This window comes from Ranitomeya imitator, chromosome 5 (genome assembly GCF_032444005.1).
Source record: "Ranitomeya imitator isolate aRanImi1 chromosome 5, aRanImi1.pri, whole genome shotgun sequence".
Lineage (NCBI taxonomy): Eukaryota > Metazoa > Chordata > Amphibia > Anura > Dendrobatidae > Ranitomeya > Ranitomeya imitator.
The window spans coordinates 64,316,947-64,339,725 of record NC_091286.1 but is presented as its reverse complement, the minus strand read 5'-3'; the positions used below and the strand labels follow the sequence as shown (position 1 = coordinate 64,339,725).

The 22,779-nt window shown below is 40.7% G+C and overlaps 1 protein-coding gene across 1 annotated transcript; it reads left to right on the top strand.

The window, feature by feature from the left end:
- The first annotated feature begins 3,061 nt into the window (after window positions 1-3,061).
- On the top strand, window positions 3,062-11,152 carry OTOR (otoraplin). Its single transcript, XM_069768746.1, has 4 exons — window positions 3,062-3,275; window positions 3,868-4,010; window positions 6,956-7,066; window positions 10,990-11,152. Exons 1-4 carry the CDS (start codon window positions 3,152-3,154, stop codon window positions 11,011-11,013), a joined length of 402 nt encoding a protein of 133 aa, XP_069624847.1. The 5' UTR covers window positions 3,062-3,151; the 3' UTR covers window positions 11,014-11,152.
- Window positions 11,153-22,779: the final 11,627 nt, after the last annotated feature.

The following is a 22,779-nucleotide window of genomic DNA, read 5'->3' as shown; positions in this document are numbered from 1 at the left end:
GATATTTATAAGCACTTGCTTTATTTTTTGCCGCTAGAATATTGCTAGCAAAAACTTTATTAACTACATCTATAATTCTCAGGCACTGCCAATCTATGACTGGCAACATCTGGTAGGAGTCAAAGGACCTGATCCCAGAGAAAACTCTGAAGAAACACCCAGTTGTTCTACAAGCAGAGATTTCACATACTGACCTCTAAAAGAAACGAATGTGACTATCTCTTCAATGGAGCGACACAGTGCAAATTGGCAAAAAGCAGCAGAATCTTGAGGCCTCAGACATTTTTGCAAAGTACTTAAAGTGAAAATGACACTTGACACGTGCTGTCCAATCCCTGGGCAGCATGTACCTGTCACTCTGGAGCAAAGGTCTCAGCAGGATGCGGAACATTCGTGACAGTATCAGGCATTGACTGTATGATGTCAGCCTGGTATGGCTGACATCATACAACCAGTGATTGATACATTCTGCCCACGGATTAGGCAGCATGCATCAGGTGTCAGATAGAATTTTCTTGAGAAAATGTCAGGTCGTCTTTATTATTATTATTATTATTATTATTATTTATTGTTATAGCGCCATTTATTTCATGGCGCCATTTATTCCATGGCGCTTTACATGTGAGGAGGGGTATACATAATAAAAACAAGTACAATAATCTTAAACAATACAAGTAACAACTGGTAGAGGAGGAGAGAGGACCCTGCCCGCGAGGGCTCACAATGTACAAGGGATGGGTGAGGATACAGTAGGTGAGGATAGAGCTGGTCATGCAGCGGTTTGGTCGATCGGTGGTTACTGCAGGTTATAGGCTTGTCTGAAGAGGTGGGTCTTCAGGTTCTTTTTGAAGGTTTCGATGGTAGGCGAGAGTCTGATGTGTTGTGGTAGAGAGTTCCAGAGTAGGGGTGATACGTGAGAGAAATCTTGTATACGATTGTGGAAAGAGGAGATAAGAGGGGAGTAGAGAAGGAGATCTTGTGAGGATGGGAGGTTGCGTGTAGGTAAGTACCGGGAGACAAGGTCACAGATGTATGGAGGTCTTTAAAGATTTTTCTCGGGTTTTAACATACAGGTCCTTCTCAAAAAATTAGCATATAGTGTTAAATTTCATTATTTACCAAAATGTAATGATTACAATTAAACTTTCATATATTATAGATTCATTATCCACCAACTGAAATTTGTCAGGTCTTTTATTGTTTTAATACTGATGATTTTGGCATACAACTCCTGATAACCCAAAAAACCTGTCTCAATAAATTAGCATATTTCACCCATCCAATCAAATAAAAGTGTTTTTTAATAACAAACAAAAAAACCATCAAATAAAAAAATGTTCAGTTATGCACTCAATACTTGGTCGGGAATCCTTTGGCAGAAATGACTGCTTCAATGCGGCGTGGCATGGAGGCAATCAGCCTGTGACACTGCTGAGATGTTATGGAGGCCCAGGATGCTTCAATAGCGGCCTTAAGCTCATCCAGAGTGTTGGGTCTTGCGTCTCTCAACTTTCTCTTCACAATATCCCACAGATTCTCTATGGGGTTCAGGTCAGGAGAGTTGGCAGGCCAATTGAGCACAGTAATACCATGGTCCGTAAACCATTTACCAGTGGTTTTGGCACTGTGAGCAGGTGCCAGGTCGTGCTGAAAAAATGAAATCTTCATCACCATAAAGCATTGACCCTGCCCTTGATGAAACACAGTGGATCAACACCAGCAGCTGACATGGCACCCCACACCATCACTGACTGTGGGTACTTGACACTGGACTTCAGGCATTTTGGCATTTCCTTCTCCCCAGTCTTCCTCCAGACTCTGGCACCTTGATTTCCGAATGACATGCAAAATTTGCTTTCATCAGAAAAAAGTACTTGGGACCACTTAGCAACAGTCCAGTGCTGCTTCTCTGTAGCCCAGGTCAGGCGCTTCTGCCGCTGTTTATGGTTCAAAAGTGGCTTTACCTGGGGAATGCGGCACCTGTAGCCCATTTCCTGCACACGCCTGTGCACGGTGGCTCTGGATGTTTCCACACCAGACTCAGTCCACTGCTTCCTCAGGTTCCCCAAGGTCTGGAATCGGTCCTTCTCCACAATCTTCCTCAGGGTCCGGTCTCCTCTTCTCGTTGTACAGCGTTTTCTGCCACATTGTTTCCTTCCAACAGACTTACCATTGAGGTGCCTTGATACAGCACTCTGGGAACAGCCTATTTGTTGAGAAATTTCTTTCTGGGTCTTACCCTCTTGCTTGAGGGTGTCAATGATGGCCTTCTTGACATCTGTCAGGTCGCTAGTCTTACCCATGATGGGGGTTTTGAGTAATGAACCCGGCAGGGAGTTTATATAAGCCTCAGGTATCTTTTGCATGTGTTTAGAGTTAATTAGTTGATTCAGAAGATTAGGGTAATAGGTCGTTTAGAGAACCTTTTCTTGATATGCTAATTTATTGAGACAGGTTTTTTGGGTTATCAGGAGTTGTATGCCAAAATCATCAGTATTAAAACAATAAAAGACCTGACAAATTTCAGTTGGTGGATAATGAATCTATAATATATGAAAGTTTAATTGTAATCATTACATTATGGTAAATAATGAAATTTAACACTATATGCTAATTTTTTGAGAAGGACCTGTATTATCATGGAGGAGTAGGCATGCAAATGCAGAATCAATAACAGGAGCCCTCAATTTCAGGTAAGGTTAAGGGTCTTAACTATGGAACCTTCTAATGTGCATTATTGACTTACTATAGCATGTTATTACCATAATACTTTTTTTAGTGTAAAAAATCTTGACACAACAATATTTGTTTATATATCCTCTTTATGTCTATGTTTTCATCTTTCTTCCTACTTGTCCATCTACGTAGTTGATGCAGTAATGGACATTCAGCAAGTACGGGCTTATTTTGGAGAACCTACTATGTGAATCCTCTCTTTGCTTTTGGTAAACAGGCGCACAGGAATCCTCTTGTATCCATGTGCCCATGTGAGTGAATGGAATGCCGTCCAGGTCATTTCCTACTGGCTGGCTGCATTTTTCCAGATGTTTTCGCCGTCTGCATAAAGCTGCTGATGATTTAGGGTGCTGAGAAACACTGTATTTAGATCGGAGACATCCACAGAGAACAAGGGAGGAAATATTGGGAGAAAATGTCTCTGGTTGTTTATTTTGCGGTTATATTCTTGTGTCTTGGATTTATGGATCAAGAGGCAAATGGAGCTTACATGCAGAAATTGGCAAAGAAGAAACTTTGTGCCGACGACGAATGTGTTTGTAAGTCTGCCAAGAACGTAAATATTAATGTATTCTTTTTTTTACATTAAGTTACTGGTGCTTTATATTCTCCTAGATCGGTAATCTCTTGATAAATCTTCTTCGGTTTATTACCAGACCTTTTTTCTTTTTTTTCTTTCGACTGTATTGAAATTGGATCTTTCTAATTTCCCAGTTTTAACTTTAATATCTATGAGATTTTTTTTTTTCCTGTTCCAAGGACAAAATAAAAATATATCTTTCTGAGGTCATATTTCTTCTGTCTTGTAATGTCTGTGTGCTTGAAGTAAGATTACCGTGCGGAGTATATATGTGAACATTTTGGACCTAAAAGCTTATGGAACTTTATTATTTTCCATTATTTGACTACATTAATTATTCACTTTTTTACACAGTATGTACTAAAGATATTACTTATTACCAGGGGGATTTTTCACTTTAGCCTTGTTTCCGCTTCTCCAATACAGATTTATGCGCATAGCAAAGGGGGAACAAACTCCGAATATTAATTAAGTGTAAGCAAACTTTTTGGCTATGTTAAGGTCACGGAAAGAAATTTTCTGAAAGCTCCTTATTTTTTTATGTCTTTTAGATGCTATATCCTTTGGGAAGGCGTTGGATGATTATAATGCTCCAGATTGCAGATTTATAAACATCAAAAGGGACGAGCTGGTCTATGTCTACACTAAGCTGGTGAAGGAAGGCGATGATGCAGGAGAGTTTTGGTCTGGGAGTGTAAGTTTCGATTTGATTATGTTTATTTTTAAAATTGATATGATTCTTAATAAAGTCATTAGGTTGTAGACTTTTTAAAGTTTGCGTAAGTCTGAGTGCACATTTACTTGTGAACTACTTTCCATGTGTGTGCCAGTGTACGTGGGATCTAAGGGGTATTGTTTCTCTTTATAGAGAGTGACATGTCTGACATGCCAGGGTAAGGAGGCTTATATGCCATGCAATGCTCTTCTGGGAAATTATATATTCAAATTAACTCTTCAGAGAGGAAAGACGACTTGGACTCTAATGCCACCTATCAGAAGAAGCAATTCTAAAAGTCAATATCGACCTTTAACAAGCTTTGCCACATACATGTTAACACTTTCACAGCTCCGCATTCACCAGATGGAGGCCACATGGTGTTCTTTTTACTTTTGCTGGGCCACCCCGTGTTTCTAGGCATACTATTTGTTTAACTGTTTAGTAGAATGCAGCCTATACAGAAGGAGACTGGCAAAAAAAGTATAGCATATAGTATTACTATTTGTTTTATAATGCTACCCGATGGTGGACAGATGCTAAGGCATCCATGAACATCTGGCTATTGTTGGATGTATTATAAGCAGGTTGGGGAATGCAGTGACGGACAGGAGGCAGACCAAGGGGTTTAATAAACAGTAGGTACTCCTCGCAGGGAGAAATGTACATAAGGAGCAAGGTTATACCTAATACAGAGAGAACTAATAGAGGGAAGGTTTTTTAACGAACAGGGGTGAATAATACAAATAATACTCTTAACACTTTGGGTATCAGCCACGGGTGTGTTTCTGCCCATGACTGAGGAAGTTTAGATGACGTGCCAAAAAAAGGATCTGCCACAGTTCTGTGAAAAAAATGGGGCAAACTTCCCTGGCGTTAATGGTGTCCTCCTGTGGTCCTGATGATGGCAGTGTCCTCTGGTGGTCCTGGCGGTGGCGATGTCCAATGGTGAACCTGGCGATTGCGATGATAGTCTTTGGCATTATCACGGGCACTGATCCCAATGGATGAAGGGAGGAAGGCGGAACAGTCTCTTCCCTCAGCGGTGAGAGTCTTTACACTGCCAGACCCTGTGACACTGTCCTGACACACTCTATAATGGCCAGTTCGGTCTGCTGTGCCATACCGATGAGCGCCTGTATCTCGTAAACAGACCTTGCTTCTCACGGTCAGTACTTCTGGCCGGGGTGGTCTTGTCAGCGTCATCGGCTGAGTCAGCAGTCTCTTAAAGGTCCGCAATGTAAGCGTGGACAATGGTGTTAGCGAGGACAGCGTTATCTGTGGTGTCTCAGCGGGTCCCCGTCGGTTGTTTCCTGTCAGCGTGTCTGTTCGTCCCCGGCTCCAGTCAGTGCCGCCCCATCGCCTCACAGCTTATCTCCTCTGACAGGACTCTCGTGCGCGTGCCGTTCCCACATGAACTGTTTGAATTTCTGCATGCGCATTAACTGTCTGCTTAGCCACACCCCTTCTCTCGAGCACAGGGACACCCCAAGCTCTCCCCCCTGTATCCTAGGTGACAGACCCGACGGTTCCGGACCCATTACGGATGAGGCAACCCTGGTTAGTTTCTCTCCTTACAGTATACCTCATTAATGTACATTTTTTGTAGTAGGTGCAAACAAAATGTTGCCTTAAGCTACAGTAGTATTTGTGTGACTTTCTTCTCCGTAAGACCAATTGAAAACTTGCCCACCATGGTAATTTTCAGTAGTACAGTCGTTGTCTAAAATTACCTTTTTCAAATAATGTGTAGATGGTGTGTACATGAGGAATACTACTATATCTGGCCATTATATGACTTGTATCCTGTATTTTTCACCAACTTCCCCTATGCAGGCTTTATCTCTAATTTTCACTTGTGTCTGAGCTAGCGGGATACGATACAATACAATATGCAGAAACTGTGAGTTTTTTGCTCTTCTTTTTCGGTGTAGCACATGTTGCAAAGCTGCAACAGCATGGAAGATATTATAAAGCAGCACAGAGGACATTATAGAGAAGTACTGAGCTGTGTGACTGTGAATCCAGCACTGTAGTCAGTTACAATAGTAGCTTTAAATTGCAGCACAAGTCTGCCCGTGTCTAACTGTGGTCAGTGCTTTTCACTCGTTTTTGCCCTCCTCTCTCCTTAGAGCAGGGATCCATAACGTGACTCAAAGGAACATAAATGTGGCTATCAGCTATCTGCCAACTTGGTGCATTAGCATTAAGTCTAGCTAACAACTAAGAAGCAGGTCTCAAGATTGTGATTCTGGTTGTAGTCACGCATAGAAGATTTTCATGCATCTTGATTTTGGGTTTGGAGAGATAAATTAAGTTAAGTGCAAAGCTGGACATAGGATGATATTGCCAGATAGAGGGGTGCTTGCAGCTGCTTGCGATAGTGGGAGTGCTTGATGCAAAAATATCGAATAAGGGTAAGATGGGACCTCCTTGGTATGATTTTTGTGCAGAAGCTTTGGCCATCATTATACGATGATGGGGGGCTCGGGGAGTCACTACTGTGAGGAGGCAGGAGATGGATGTTACTATTTGGGGGCTCTGGATGTTGCTGCACAATTTGCTTTTATTTTTACCCAGTGGGCACCTTATTGCAGTGTATCTTTTGTCTATCCTATTACATTTTAACTTCAGTTTCAACCATGGAGTATTAATAAATGGATTTCTTGTTGCCTTTTTTTGGTCTTTCACTTGGCCTGTCATGTAAGAGAATTTAAATGAAAACCAAATTAATTTGAGAAAAATGGAAATTTACACCATTGTCTCTTATTTATTTGTATGTTTTCAGCACATAACTTGAAAGCATTGGTCCACTATTGGATCATTATAAAAATGCCTTTAACACAAAAAGCTAATTTATACAATAGTTCATTTTCAGATGACACATCCTCTATGTTCTTCTATTTATATCTTCTCTCTGATAGGTTTATACTGAGCACTACAGGGATCAGATAGGACATATTGGTTATTTTCCAAGCAGTCTCATTATGGAATTGAATGTGTATCAGGATGATCTTCAAGAATTTCCCACAACGGTAAGTTATTTCAGGGCTTCTGTGTGTGAATGATCAACCCGATAGCTGTCTAGGGTCTAGGATCTCAGAAGGGCAACGTGGCTTTATTCCCAAAAAAACTGCAGCTGAAGAAAATTAAGTTTATGTTGTTTCATTGACTTCATGTCATGTATTAAAAAAAAATTAAAGGGAACCTGTCACCCCCAAAGTCGCCTATAAGCTAAGGCCACAGGCATCAGGGGCTTATCTACAGCATTCTGTAATCCTGTATATAAGCCCCGATGTAACCTGAAAGATGAGAAAAACAGGTTATATTATACTCACCCAGGGTGGTACCGGTCCGGTCCAATGGGCTTAGCGGTCCGGCTCCGGCGCCTCCCATCTTCATATGATGACGTCATCTTCTTTGCTTCCTGCCGCGGCTCCTGCGCAGGCATACTTTACCTGCCCTGTTGAGGTTGTAATGATACTTATTAGGAGTGAAATGCCCAGTGGCATAACTAAGGTCTCATGGGCCCCGGTGCAAAATTTGAACTTGGGTTCTCACCTGCTTGTTGGTCAGATATATGGGCCCCTGTAACATTCTAGATCCTATAATGAAATGCACGTTCGCCTCCAATGTAATAATGTCCCCTGTCCTAGCTGTTTCCTGTAATCATCTCCCCCATCGTGGCCTCCATCCTGTAATAATTTCTTTCATCCTAGGCTTCTTCCTGTATAATGTCCCCCATCATGTGCCCTTTCTGTTATAATATCCACTGTTCTGGACCTCCTCCTGTTATAATGTCCCCCATTCTGGGCCTTATCCTGGAATAATGTCCCCCTTCATGGTATAATGTCACCCATCATAGGCCCATTCCTGGAATAATGACCCCCATCCTGGTTCTAAATTCTGATACAATTACTGCCATCTTATCCCCCTTCCTGGTGTAATGTCCTCCGTACTGGGCTATTTCCTGGTATTATGACCCCCTTCCTGAAATAACACCCCCTATCCTGGCACGGTATTGGCAGTGCATGACATCACTGTCATGTGCCGCTCGTGACGGGCATGGCGACGTCAGCTGACATCCTCTCCTAATGGGTTCCAGTGCACCATTACAGTTCAGCTGAAATAGGTGCTGGTGTCAGTGGTAACCCTTCTTGCATGGGCCCGGTCGAGGTCACATCTCCTGTGACCGCAATCATTACGTTATGCATTTGCACTAGCTGGATACCACCGGAACAGATGCCAAATGGAGTCCAAAGTGTCTCCATGTGCTTCATTATAGTGAGTGGTTGCATTGTAGGTTGCGTCTGAATCACATTTATGTTCAGCATAGAACACAAAAATGTGATCCCAGCCTTATGCTAAAAGCAATCAAAAAATGTTATGTACCCCAAAATGTAACCATTAAAAACCTTATCCCGCACAAAATGAGCCCCCAATCAGCTCCATTATCTGTCACTGGAAATATCAGGGGTTCACAAGCTTCTGATAGAACACGCCCTGAAGAAGAAGACGCAAAACGCACTTTGGGGTTTCATGCACCCCATCTCCCAAAGTCTTTATTAAATCCATAGGTATAATGTTTGCTTGGTCACATGTTTATGCTCTATCTTTGCACATTTTGCACTGTATTGAATCCATAGGTATTATATTTTGCATGGTCCCATGTATATATGCTATCTTTCAACAATATTTATTTAGTAATAATCATGTGTATATTTATTATATACTAGTTCTTTGTAGGACGTTGTTCCACACCACTTTAAATTTGGAAACATCCATAAATATAATACCTGTTTCTGAGCCCCACTGTGCCTAAACCACAGTTAGAGGCCACATGTTTGGCATTACTGTAGCAGGGAGACCTCAATTAAAAAATGATGGGGTGCGTGTCGTCAGAAGTGCAAGCTGGGCATAATGTATGGAGGCGCTAAAATATATGGAGGCGCTACCCTGTATGGGGGCACAATGTATGGGCACTAATCTGGCATATTTGCAATTCTCCAGAAAAAAGCACAGCGTGGATGTTACAAAATAGTCACTGCAGCCGTAGATGAATTCAATGAGAGGTGAAATTTCTACAATGGGGTCACTTTGGGGGTTTTTCTGCTTTTCTGGCACCCTAGAGTCTCCGCAAATGTCGCCTGCAAACTATTCTTGAAAAATCTGTGCTCCAAAAGCATAGTCCTTGCTCCAAAAAAAGTCAGATTAAGCTGTAAAAAATAACCCACTCCCAGATCCCAAAAAGTGGAAACTTTTTTTATACAAATTTTAGACCTTTTTTTCACCACTTAAATAAAAAAAGTACCTAATACATGTTTGGTATGTGCAAAGTCATACTGACCTGGGGAATCATATTGACACGCCAGTTTTATCATATAGTGAACATGACAAATAAAAAAAAAACTAATTGTGGAATTGCACTTTTTTTTTGCAATTTTACAGCACTTGGATTTTTTTCCCCATTTTCCAGTACACTATATGGTAAAATCAATTCAAAAGTACAACTCATCATGCAGAAAACAAGCCCTCATACTGCTATATTGATGGAATGATAAAAAAGTTATGGCTCTGCCAAGAAGGAGAGGGAAAAAAAATATGAGATCAGGGCTTTGTGGGGGCCATATTATCAATTCAAGGACTCCCTCTTGTTATTTACATTGAATAGAGTTCTTAAAGGGAATCTATCAGTAGGATCAGAGGCTTAGCTAGGAGTTCAGCTCAAGATGTGCGAAACTTCGGAGCGGGCCCTCTTTTACAGGTATGGTGGCGTACCCTAATTGTGGGTATAGGGGAACCTAAGCAGATGACCAGGCTGGAAATACATCTCCATGCAAACACCAAACTGATATTACTGCCAAACAGAGACTGTATAGTGGTAGGCAACAGTCCTGCAGACCATATAAGTGATTACAGTGCAGTGATTACTGTGATATTTGGGATGCCTTACAGCAGACGTTCTTTCTGATGGAGTGGCTCACTTTTGCCATCTTTCCCATGTCTCAAACCGACATGACAAGTACTCCAGCCACGACTCGTCTGCAGGGATTACAACAAAACCACATTTTACTTCACACATTTCCAGCCCTGTCCCCATCTATTCCCAACCTGCACAAACTCCTCATCCTGCCATGTCGCCCTATTACTGTACCTGCTGTGTGGTACAACAACAATGCTCCTCTTAATGTCCACCACTGTGCCGCTTACTAAATAAAAAGCTTTTTTTTGTACCCTATAGATGTTAATATTGCCCCCTACAGAATATTAACCCCATGTTTAAGTGCCCCTGAAAATAGTGGCCACGTTTTGCCCCTAGGAAGTCATAATGTCCTCTATAGGCAAAATGAGCAATTGTAAGTACACAGTGCTATATAATATGATTGCAATATATTAAGAGAATGACAACAATGGGAGTACTTCTTTAACCCCTTTCCGACATTTGCAGTACATATACGTCATGATCGGGAAGGACTTCCCAACCAATGTAGTCAGAATTGTAAAATTTGTCCGGTCATGAAGGTGAAAACAGGCTCAAGGGAGAAGTGGTTAATCTGGCCAACTAGTAGAGACTAGTGATGAGCGAATATACTCGTTAGTCGAGATTTCTCGAGCATGCTTGGGGGTCCTCCAAGTATTTTTTAGTGCTCGGAGTTTTAGTTTTTCTTGCCGCAGCTGAATGATTTACATCTGATAGCCAGAATAATTACATGTGGGGATTCCCTAGCACCCAGGCAACCCCCACATGTACTTATGCTGGCTAACAGATGTAAATCATTCAGCTGCGGCAAGAAAAACTAAAACTCTGAGCACTAAAAAATACTCAAAGGACCCCCAAGTGTGCTCGAGAAATCTCGAGTAACGAGTATATTCGCTCATCACTAGTAGAGAACTTTACTCAATCTTTTATTGTTGAACTGATCTTGATGCTCTTCCTGACATTTTTTTTCTTATACAGGCTATCGACTTCTACTGTGATTAAAGTGGACAGGAATGAGAGAAGATATATGAAACAACAGCAGTGGACATCAGGATGATTTGCATGCCTTTACATACCTTTCCCTTTGTGTCTTAACTATCACTTCATATAAACCAATACAAATAAAGTATCGTATACTCAATGCTGAATTACTACAATAAGATTTTTTTTAATGAATCCTCTAACTTTATTTCCATTGTGTGGAGCTCCAGGTTCCCACATATTAGAGCATGCTTATACTGTATATTTGTGCCATTATTTCTAATGATGCAATTCTTCCTTCGAGAACCAACATGTCCTGCATTCTTCACATTTGTTCAAGACCTAAAAGTTAGAGGATATCTGGTGGTATAACTATATGTTGAACTGATGAATTATGCTGTGGTTGTATGCACATGTTCACACAATGACTTTTTCAGGCAGAAACTGCCTGAAAAACATCAGAAATAATTAACATACCATATGTATTTCTATGTAGAAATGACTTTCTGTGCAGATTTTCAGGCTTTTAAATGTCTTTTAATCACTTCTGGTTTCTAAAACGTAGTTATAAGAAGTGACTTGTGCAATCTTTTGCTCGGAAGATGCTCTGTACTTTACAAAATAAGTAAATTGAAATTGAATGGTCTTTTAGACCATTTTGCTATCTTTTTTGCGTAAAGAAAACACTTACTGATTCATTATTCAATGGAGTGATAAAAAAGACTTTGAAAACAAAAGTGTAAAAGTCACAAAAACAAGGGCAACAAGGGAGAACCCTCCAAAAAACTGACGACGACCAAAATTGTTATAAAAATGTTCATGAAACGTTTGAAAAATGACACAACAGATACATAAGATGGATAAGTATCTGTCTATTTCTCAGCATTGAGGAAAGTATTAATCATGATCAAATCCCCAAAAGTATTAAGTGCTCTGCTCACTGGGAGAAGGATGCAATGTGCTATTAACCGAGGAATAAAGGAGAAATTAGAGGATCCACCAGCTTAACCACTCGATATTCGGCCCCTCAATGTTACTGTGCCCTGAGAAGCTACCCACTACCCCTTTGCTAGAAAACTTACCAAAACCTAATGCATCAAATGTCGATTTTTATCAGGTGATCGAAATTAGGCAATAGTACTCCTGAGGACTTTGGAGCTGCTTATTGGGGGACGTTGCCACTGTGACCATTTGAGTCACTATGGTTGGTTACTGTTACCCATGTCTCACGGGTGTGTCAGAGGTTGCAGACAGCCACACTGCACCTGACTGCAGAAGATCTCAGCGGTTGGACTTGCAGACTAATGGCCATTTCCCCTGGGCCTTAATGGTGTCACCTGCATTTGGGTATTTATAACTCCCAAATTCCTGTTGGGAGTTGTGGGTGTTTTTTCTATTTCCCTGTTGAGGCTTTTGAGCTGCAGCAGTAGGCTAGCGTCCTCTTTGGAGTTGAAGGATGACAGTATTTCTCTCTGAGTCTGCTCAAGCTTCCCCTTGTTTTGTGTATCCTAGCTGTCTTTAGTTTAGTGGGGTTTGACCAACGTTTACCCCTTCCCTAAGCAGGACTTACCGCTAGATATCCTGCTCGGCGATAGGTCCGAACCTTATTTAGGGTCTCTTGGGGCAGACAGGGTGATGTTAGATCTGCTTAGGAGTCTCCACTCCCCGCTTCCCTAGTGTTGGACCCCCCTTCCCCTAATCCCTTTGTGTTGCATTTAGTCTGTCCTACACTGTGCATGACACCATGCCACTGAGTTATTGAGAATTATGCTATTGTGAGGGAATATTTTGGAAAATGTATATGTAGTATTGTGGATAGAACTAATGGAAGCATTGTAGCTGGTTGCTGGGGAATATTATAGGTGGAAATAATAGAGGAACTTCAGATAGTAATAGCATGTTGCTCATGTTACAAGAGGCTGATATCAGAATTATGTGGCATTATAACTGGCAATAATTGGGACACTGGAACTGAAACTACTGGCATACACTTGTAGGAAATTGTGGCTGTGACATATGGGAACACTGTTGCAGAATCAAGGTCTTGTTATGATGTGAACATATTTGTATGTTAACCTTGGGCACCAAATGGCTTATTCTACTTCTGCCACTCATTTTGTGTCTTTTATATAAAATCATCTATTACAGTTCTAGAAGTAGCACTACATAAATCCAAGCATTCCATCAATATATGACATATATAATTTAAATATAATAAACTATCTGCCCCTATTCACCTCAACTCAGGTGTCCTGCTGAGATTACATTCCCCGGTTTATACCCTGATAGCAGGGCCTGTATTTATTAGGTGGTTCCACCTACAACTTCCCGGCTGAACATTGGCTCCTATTAGTGATGAGCGATTGTGCTCGTTACTCGAGATTTCCGAGCATGCTCGGGTGTTCTCCGAGTATTTCGGGCGTGCTTGGAAATTATGTTTGAGTCGCCGCTGCTGCATAATTTGCGGTTGTTAGACAACCTGAATACATGCAGGGATTGCCTGTTTGTTAGGAAATCCCCACAAGTATTCAGGCTGTATAGCAGCCGCAAATCTTACAGCTGTGGGGACATAAACATAATCTACCAGCACGCCCAAAATACTCGGAGAACACCTGAGCATACTCGGAAATCTCGATTAACGAGCACACTCACTCATCACTAGTTCCTATGTGTTTAGCACCCGTTCATGCGTTCCATTTTCTGTTTACTGTTCCTGACCTGGCTTGTTTACCTGTCATATCAGACCTCCCTGCTCCTGACCTTGGCTCCGTTTACTAATCCTGTGCTGCCTACCCCAACTTTGGAGCAGTCTAACCATGCTTTAGTCTTTGCCCTCCTGTACCATGAACCCATGCCTCTGACCCTCCCAGCTGCTTCAGTCCTGGGGTCTGCCCTTGTGTGGTACTTGGCAACTACATAATTTGTAAAGCGCTGCGGAATATGTTGGCGCTATATAAATAAAAATTATTATTATTATTATTACCTGCAGCCAAGACTATCCTCACCACCAGAGGCTCTGGGCAGCTGCGGGCTGCTATTTTTAGGCTGGGGGGCCTATATCAATGGCCCCTTACCAGCCTGAGAATATCAGCCCCCAGCTGTGAGCTTTAGCAAGGCTGGTTGTCAAAAATTGGGTGACCCCACGCCATCTTTTAAAATTAATTATTTAAATAAATTAAAAAAACCGTGAGGTCCCCTCTATTCTTGATAACTAGCCTTGCTGAAGCTGACAGCTGGGGTTGCAGCCCCGAGCTGTGAGTTTTGTCTGGCTGGTTATCAAAAATAGGGGGAACCCACGCTGTTAAAAAAAAAATGTATTAATAGCGCAGGAGCGGCAGATGAAAACTCCCATCTGCCACTCCTGCTGTCACTGTAATTAGCGTTAGCAGGTGTCAGGTGATGGGATAAGTAGTCCCATCAGCTGACACCAGTGACTGGAGGTAAATTTTATACCTCTGATCACAGCTGAGCGCTCCCGCTATCTTCTGACAGCATGGGAACCGCGGCTCTGACCGGCGGGGATGATTTCCCCCACTGATCACAAGCAGTGTTTGCCATGCTGTCATGCATATGACAGCGTGTCAAACACTGTATTGTCAGGCCCCCCATTCAAGTGAATGGGGTTCGGGTCTGCTCTACTGGATGACAGGCTGCATGGACGCATCATGCAGCCTGCCATCTAGATGTAGCAGAGTGGAGTGTGAGGTCACAAATATTCTGCAAGAAAAGTCAACCTGCGTATTTGCAGTGTTTTTTCACCATCTATTCAAGTCAATGAGTGAAAAACGCTGAAAAAATGGTGAAAGAAGTGACGTGCTCTATGTCCAAAAAGCGCAGCAAAGCACAAAATACTGATCATACAAAAAAACAATGTGTGTGCGTGAGATTTCTGAAATCTCATAGGTTTTGCTGGTACTGTAAAAAGCAGCTGAAAATTAGCATAAAAAAGCAGCAAAAACGCCCTGTGTGAACTTACCCTTAGAGGGTAGTGACAGAAGGTAAATAGGTGAAAGGTGAAGTTTGTCCAGCAATTGACTGCTGGGCCAGACAGAAAGGAGACAGTTGGTGATTGGTCATGCCCAAAGTGAGAGGGGTTAGGGACAGTAAGAAAGCAACGACTCTAGTGAGGAGAGTTCATTGGTGAAAGTTGCTGGGCTAGTTCAAGGTGCAATGGGCTAAAGCATGGTGTGGGCAAAGACGTTCTGGCGTTATGAGGTTGCACAAAACTCCCTACAGACATTCCTGCAATGTCCAAAGCCTAGGGCTTGAGGGCTTGAGATAGGAGATATGGTGAGCACCAATGTGCCTTCCATACAGTGGAAGATGGGCATGGAACCGTGTGAAGGAAACGTGGATCTCGGGTATACTACGGAGTTGGATTGGGAAACCCTGGGACTGACAGGAGGATCAATTGTAGGGGTAAACTGTGCTGAGTGAGATGTTCTGTGTGGAGGAAGCAAGTGGTAGATGGTGCTGTGCTCGATACTGCGTGGTAAAGATGGTTGTACTTGAATCCGGGATTGTGGAGACAGTGTTGGCCTGTGGCCAAAACATGAGTGAACTACACTGCACTTACAGCACATGGGAACTGGGACACTGTTTATTTGTGGGGTGCCAGGGTGTGGGAGAACAACATCTCCTCCCCCATGACTACTGCCCTGCGTACCTTACAAATCCACTTCACCAGGTCACCACATAACTGTACTATTTGGAAATATTTATCAACAGAGCTGCAATTACAAGACCTTCAAAGTAATATTCCTTTTAACCAAATTGTTATACAATTCAATGTCATAAGGTGCGACGAACAAAGGAGCATTGCCATAGTGAATGTTCGACTAATATACAATTGTGCTCAAAAGTTTACATACCCTGGCAGAATTTTTGCTTTCTTGGCCTTTAATCAGAGAACATGAATGATAACACCAAAACTTTTTCTCCCCTCATGGTTAGTGGTTGGGTGAAGCCATTTATTGTCAAACTACTGTGTTTTCTCTTTTAAATCATAATGACAACCCAAAACATCAAAATTACCCTGATCAAAAGTTTACATTCCCCATTTCTTAATACCGTGCGTTGCCCCCTCTAACATCAATGACAGCTTGAAGTCTTTTGTGGTAGTTGTGGATTAGGTTCTTTATTTTCTCAGATGGTAAAGCTGCCCACTCTTTATGGCAAAAAGCCTCCAGTTCCTGTAAATTCCTGGGCTGTCTAGCATGAACTGTGTGCTTGATATCTCCCCAGAGTGGCTCAATGATATTGAGGTCAGGAGACTGAGATGGCCACTTTAGAACCTTACTTTTGTTCTGCTGTAGCCAATGACTGGTCGACTTGGCCTTGTGTTTTGGATCGTTGTCATATTGGAACATCAAAGTACATCCAGGCTGATGATTGCAAATTTGCCTCCAGTATTTGCTGATAACGTGCTGCATTCATCTTTCATTCAACTTTGACCAAGTTTCCTGTGCCTTTGTAGCTCACACATCTCCAAAACATCAGCGATCCACCTCCGTGCTTTACAGTAGGAATGGCGTTACTTTCATCATAGGCCTTGTTGACCTCTCTCCAAATGTAACATTTATGGCTGTGGCCAAAAAGTTCAATTTTGGTCTCATCAACAAATTACCTTGTACCAGAAGTTTTGAAGCTTGTCTCTATGCTGTTTTTTGGTATTGTAGATGAGCTACTTTGTGGCATTTGCACAGTAATGGCTTTCTTCTGGTGACTCGACCATGCAGCCCATTTTTCTTCAAGTCCTTCCTTATTGTGCATCTTGAAACAGCCACATCGCTAGTTTTCAGAGAGTTCAGTATTTCAGCTGATGTTATTTGTGGGTTTTTCTTTGCATCCCAAATAATTTTCCTGGCAGTTGTGGATGACATTTTTGTTGGTCTACCTGATCATCATTTTTACAGAGTCCCTGATTTTCCATTTGTTAATCACAGTTTGAACGCTGCTGACTGGCATTATCAATTCATTGGCTATCTTTTTGTATCCCTTTCCTGTTTATACAGTTCAACTACCTTTTCCCATAGATCCGTTGACAATTCTTTTGCTTTCCTCATGACTCACAGAAAAGTCAGTGGCTGGATGAAAGATGCAACAGTCTGTCTGGATCCCAGAAACTCACTCAACTTTTATGCACACACACTGATTACAAGCAAACAGGTCACAGATTAGGATGTTACCTTTAGTAGCCATTCAATCCCATTTGTGTCAACTTCTGTGCATGTTATCAGGCCAAAATTACCAGGGTATGTGAACTTTTGATCAGGGTCATTTGGAGGTTTTGGGTTATCATTATGATTTAAAAAAGAGAAAACATAGTAGTTTGACAATAAATGGCTTCACCCAACCACTAACCATGAGTGGAGAAAAAGTTTTGGTATTATCATTCATAGTCTGTGAAAAAAGGCCAAGAAAGCAAAAATTCTGTATGTAAACTTTTGAGTACAGCTTTATTACAACTCCCCGGACTTCTTCATACAGAATTGCTCACACAGCTTCAAACAAGATAAACGCCAAAGATAAAATTGTCGGTCTATTCATGGCTGGGAAATGCAGTTTTCCAGAGTTTTGCCCATCTCCATCTGTAAATGTAATCCGCTATGAATGATGATGTGAAAGATAACATGTATCTCACATAATATGTATTTATAATATGTATCTCACATAAAACCTTGCCAACCAATATTATTTTTTTCACTCTACTAGCTTGAGAAATATTATACTAAAATAAGTTATCTCCGGTAACAAGTCTCTGGTTAGAACAGCGGAGCAGAGAATATCTCATTGTAGAAAACCTATCAGTGTTTTAAACTTACATTCGCACAGTCAGTTACACAGTGAATGGGAAGCAAGCTGAAGTGTAGACTGTTCCGTGCCGATATGTGACTAAAACATTTATTCATTCCTGGGTTTTTCTTGTACATCTCATTTTTTCATTCTGCCTACAGCAAGGGATCTAAAAAAATAGAGAAAGAATCAAATCACCTGAGATATTAATACAATTTAATAGGTGAAAACATTTTCGTATAGTGTGCTCTGAATGTTCGCTGTGGGCCTGAAATCATGCAGATGAAATGTATTAATTTCGTAGGGTTTTTATTTAGAACAAGAATATTCGCTGGGGAAAGCAATCAGACGTTTATTGAATATTTAACAGGTAGGTTATGTAAAGCAATTAAAATTTTGTATGTAAAGTGTTAATTATAACTTAACTTCGGGACAGAAAGATTTTTTTTTTAGAATCCTCTGATATTTACAAAGGATTGTTTTTATATAAAGTACAATTTTAAAATATTAAATTAAACGTTATTTTTTATTATTGAGCACAGCTTACCCAAATTATTTCTAACCATGGGGTGTAGTCGCTAGTGCTATAATTTGCTTTTAATTTCTCTAAAGCAATCCATAAAAATGTGTAAAAATACACGCAGCAGATATGCAAAAATGCAGTAAAACGCTAGCCAATTTATTATGTTATTGTAGATTTCTGTAATCACAACTGAAAAACTCCAAAACCATGTTTAGCAGGCGGATAATTATACCTACTACTCAGATTCCAATTATTTTCAATTACATTGCTAGAGACCACCCAATGTAGAATAATAATTGTCTAGGTTTCCACATTTTATTTGGATTCTATAGAGGGAAATGAGAAAAAAGGATAAAAACTCTAAAAAAAAAAAAATCTCCAAAAATTAAAGTATTTGGTGTGCACCAAATTTATTATGGATTTTTTGCACCAACCTTAAAATTCTGAAGAGTTTTTAACCCATTAGGACCAGATGATTTTTCATGTTTACGCTTTAGGTTTTTTCTTTTTGTTCTTCTAAGACCTAAAAATTCATATTGACATATGAGGGCTTGTTTTCTTTTTTTTTGTGGATTGAGTTGTGGTTATGATTGACACCATTAATATCATATGTATTGGAAAACTCACTTTGAGACACTTATCACACTATTTGCTCTGAATTATATGGCGATGGGTGCACATTTGTTAAAAGGGTTGTCCGGTTTAAAATGAAAAGTCAGTAGTCACTCTATGTGCCTGCAGACTTGGGAATACTTCCAGTGCACGCACAGTGTGGGATATAAGGTTTATTGGGATATAACCCCATTAAAAATGGACCCTTTAGTGTTCTAATAGCCTCCCCTTTGCATAAACCAAAGTTTAATCAAATATAATAATTAGAGTGCTTGGTGCATCTTTGGTGTGATCAACATGCTCAGGGCATCGTCCTGCCGATTGGTGTTTCATGACCTCCCTTACTGGTGATTGACCGGAGTTTTCTCTGCAGACAATTCTCTGTTCAGGAAAGCCAGTGAGTGAGGTAGGGGACATGCAAAATCAGCGGAAAGAACAGTTCACCCAGCCTCTTAGCCATATCCATGATTCCCCAAATACCCTAATTAACATATTTGATTAAGCTCCAGTTTCTTAGAATGGCGACAGCAATAAGATCATTAAGCTGCAATTTTTTTAATTTATCTTTTTATTCAAACTTTTAATTTCACAATCAAACAAAATACATTTTAGTATATCACCTGGTATTTGGGATACACAGATGCAACATAACCTGAGTCCAATTTGCCAAATTAACTGAATTTGGAGGGAACAATCTTCAGCCATAGGGGCGGGGTTTTCGGGTGTTTGATTCACCCTTTCCTTACCTGCTGGCTGCATGCTGGCTGCAATATTGGATTGAAGTTCATTCTATGTCCTCCGTAGTACACGCCTGCGCAAGTCAAGATTGCCTTGCGCAGGCGTGTACTACGGAGGACATAGAATGAACTTCAATCCAATATTGCAGCCAGCATGCAGCCAGCGGGTAAGAAAAGGGTGAATCAAACACCTGAAAACTCCGCCCATATGACCGAAAACCGATCCCGCCAAATTCAGGTGACAGGTTCCCTTTAATATGTTGCAGTAAAGTGTGTTGTGTTATAATTTACACTACGAAAAGCATTGTGGAAGCCTCTTTTTTCTGACATAGTGGGGAAAAAGTTGAGGAACACTGCAGAGTACAGTGGCATGTAAAAGTTTGGGCAACCCTGGTCAAAATTCCTGTTATAGTGAACAGTTAAGCAAGTTCAAGATGAAATGATCTCTAAAAGGCTAAAAGTTAAAGATGACACATTTCCTTTGTATTTTAGAAAAAAAAAAAAATATATATATATATATATATATATATATATATATATATATATATATATCTTTTACATTTTAAAAATGACAAGAAGGAAAATGGGCTAATGCAAAAGTTTGTGCACCCTTGTGCATGGTTAGTACCTAGCAGCACCCCCTTTTTAAAGTATCACAGCCTGTAAATACTTTTGTAGCCTTCCAAGAGTCTTTCAATTCTTGTTTGAAGGATTTTCATCCATTCTTCCTTGGAAAATTCTTCCAGTTCTGTGAGATTCCTGGGTCATCTTGCATGCACTGCTATTTTGACCTCTAGCCACAGATTTTCAATGATGTTCAGATCAGGGGACTGCGAGGGTCTTTGTAAAGTCTTAAGCTTGCGTATTTTGAGGTAGTCTATTGTGAATTTTGACGTGTGCTTAGGATCATTATCCATTTGTAGAAGCCATCCTCTTTTCAACTTCATCTTTTTTACAGATGGTGTTATGTTTGCATCAAGAATTTGTTGAAATTCAATTGAATCCATTCTTCCCTCTACCTGAAATGTTCCCAGTGTCATTGGCTGTAACTTAAACCCAAAGCATCATTGATAGACCCCCATGCTTAATAGTTGGTGAGATGTTCTTTTTCTGAAATTCTGTGCCCTTTTTTCTACCCACAAATCTTTGATCATTGTGTCCAAAGAGTTGTATTTTAGCCTTATCAGTTCACAGAACTTTTTTCAAAAATGGATCAGGCTTGTTTAGATTTTTTTAGCATACTTATGACACTGAATTTTATGGTGAGGATGCAGGAGAGATTCTCTTCTGATGACTGTTCCAAGAAGCCCCACACTGTGCATAATGCATAACACAATGCGGGGATTCAGTAACAGGGTGGCCGCACTGCCCGCACAGTCGCAGTCAGGAACCCGGCATCTGAGCTATGACGGCCAATGAACACTGCGCCTGCCCCAGGCAGGCACGCACAGCGCAGGTGCCGGATTTAAGAAGAACAGCGCGCAGGGGGCGGCGACCATCGCCCCAGAAGAGATGAGTGACGGCAGTTGGGCGCTTCACAGAGGAGGCTTGAGACCCGCCTCCAGGTACAAAGATAGGTATTTGGGGAAAATTATAAAACGCTTTATTGAGGGAATAACAGAAGCAAAAACTAAAAGAGCCACCTTGTTAGAATGCAGCATTACTGCTGCACAAGGTGGCTCTTTTAGTTTATAACGGCTGGAGGGGGTGACAGTGTCCCTTTAAGAGCAACTCTCAGTGAAATTTTGGTTGGTCTTCCAGACCTTATCTTGATCTCCACTATTCCTGTTAACTGATATTTCTTAATTACATTTTGAACTGAGGAAAAGGCAACTTGAAAATGCTTTGCTATCTTACTATAACCTTCTCCTGCTTTGAGGACCTCCACATTTTCAGAGTGCTGGACATCAGCTTAGAGCAAACTATGGCTGCTGTTTTTTGAAACAAGGTTAGAGGAAACTGGGTTTTTATAAAGCTGGGAAATTTGAGAGTAAACAAGTCATAACCCTAACAAGCTAAATAAGGTCTGAAACCTTGATTAAAATTATCTGAGATCATTTTCCTTTTTGTATTTTTAAAATGAAAAAAAAAATGACAATTATATTTTTTTGCCTAAAATACAAAGGAAATGTGTAATCTTTAACTTTAGGCCTTATAGAGATCATTTAATTTTCAACTTTGTTAGCTATTCACAATAACAGTAATTTTGACCAAGGGTGCCCAAACTTTTACATGTCCCCCAATTTAGGCAATTATCAACATATAATATAAAACATTGCAACTTTTCTATAGAAAAGGAATTCCCAATTGGAGCTTATCCTCATGCCAGCCCCTATTAGTCCTTTATAGTATTAAAGAGCATAATGTGTCTCCAGTTGTGAAAGATTGAGATGATGTAGACTAGCATTATGCTCTTCAATATAGAGATCATGGAAGCATAGAGCGATGTTGGTAGCATTTGTGAACCTTTAAAATTTTTAACCAAACAGGTAGAACTATCTATCTTGTAATCAATGCCAGAAAGGTTCTCTGCTACAACCTGTAGACATCATTTTAATATTCTAGTTACATCTTACATACCTTTAGTACCTTGATAGACCTGGAACTACCCTGCATTACAACTATAATGCAAGATAGTGGCTTATTCTCCATCTAGCGACGTTGATCTAAGAAAGAAGAAGAAAAAAAATTGAGTTGGAAGTATTTGCTAACCTAGTCTGGCCAAGCTGAGAAAAAATAATACTGCCTTGTTTCTGTGACGTCTAGGCATTCTTTGGGATTTGGGTATTGGGTAGGGTCTATTTTCATCATGGATCTTTCTGCTTCCATTTCAACCGTCATGTCTCGATATTCCGGAGTTGCACAGGAGTTCCTCCATACCTGATTCAACCTCACGGGGTGGCTTTTAAGTGCTAACGTCTCCATTTTCCTGGAAGATCTTGAGAGCGCTGGATATTGGAGCATAAACTATTTTTTTTTATTTTTTGACTGCAATAAGGTTGAGCAAACTTTTCTGAAGGCTCTCCTGTGTTTTGCAAAGTTTCTGGATTAGTCCTCAAATAACAGGATTCTCATGCCCTTGATTTATAGAGGAGGGAATCTTTTTCTGTAAGCTCTCAT

Excerpts from the sequence above, each read along its gene's own strand:
- OTOR (XM_069768746.1), top strand. The coding sequence starts at position 3,152 with ATGTCTCTGGTTGTTTATTTTGCGGTTATATTCTTGTGTCTTGGATTT. Across the intron at positions 4,011-6,955 it reads GAGAGTTTTGGTCTGGGAGT|GTTTATACTGAGCACTACAG; the intron begins GTAAGTTTCGAT and ends TCTCTCTGATAG. Across the intron at positions 7,067-10,989 it reads TTCAAGAATTTCCCACAACG|GCTATCGACTTCTACTGTGA; the intron begins GTAAGTTATTTC and ends TTTCTTATACAG.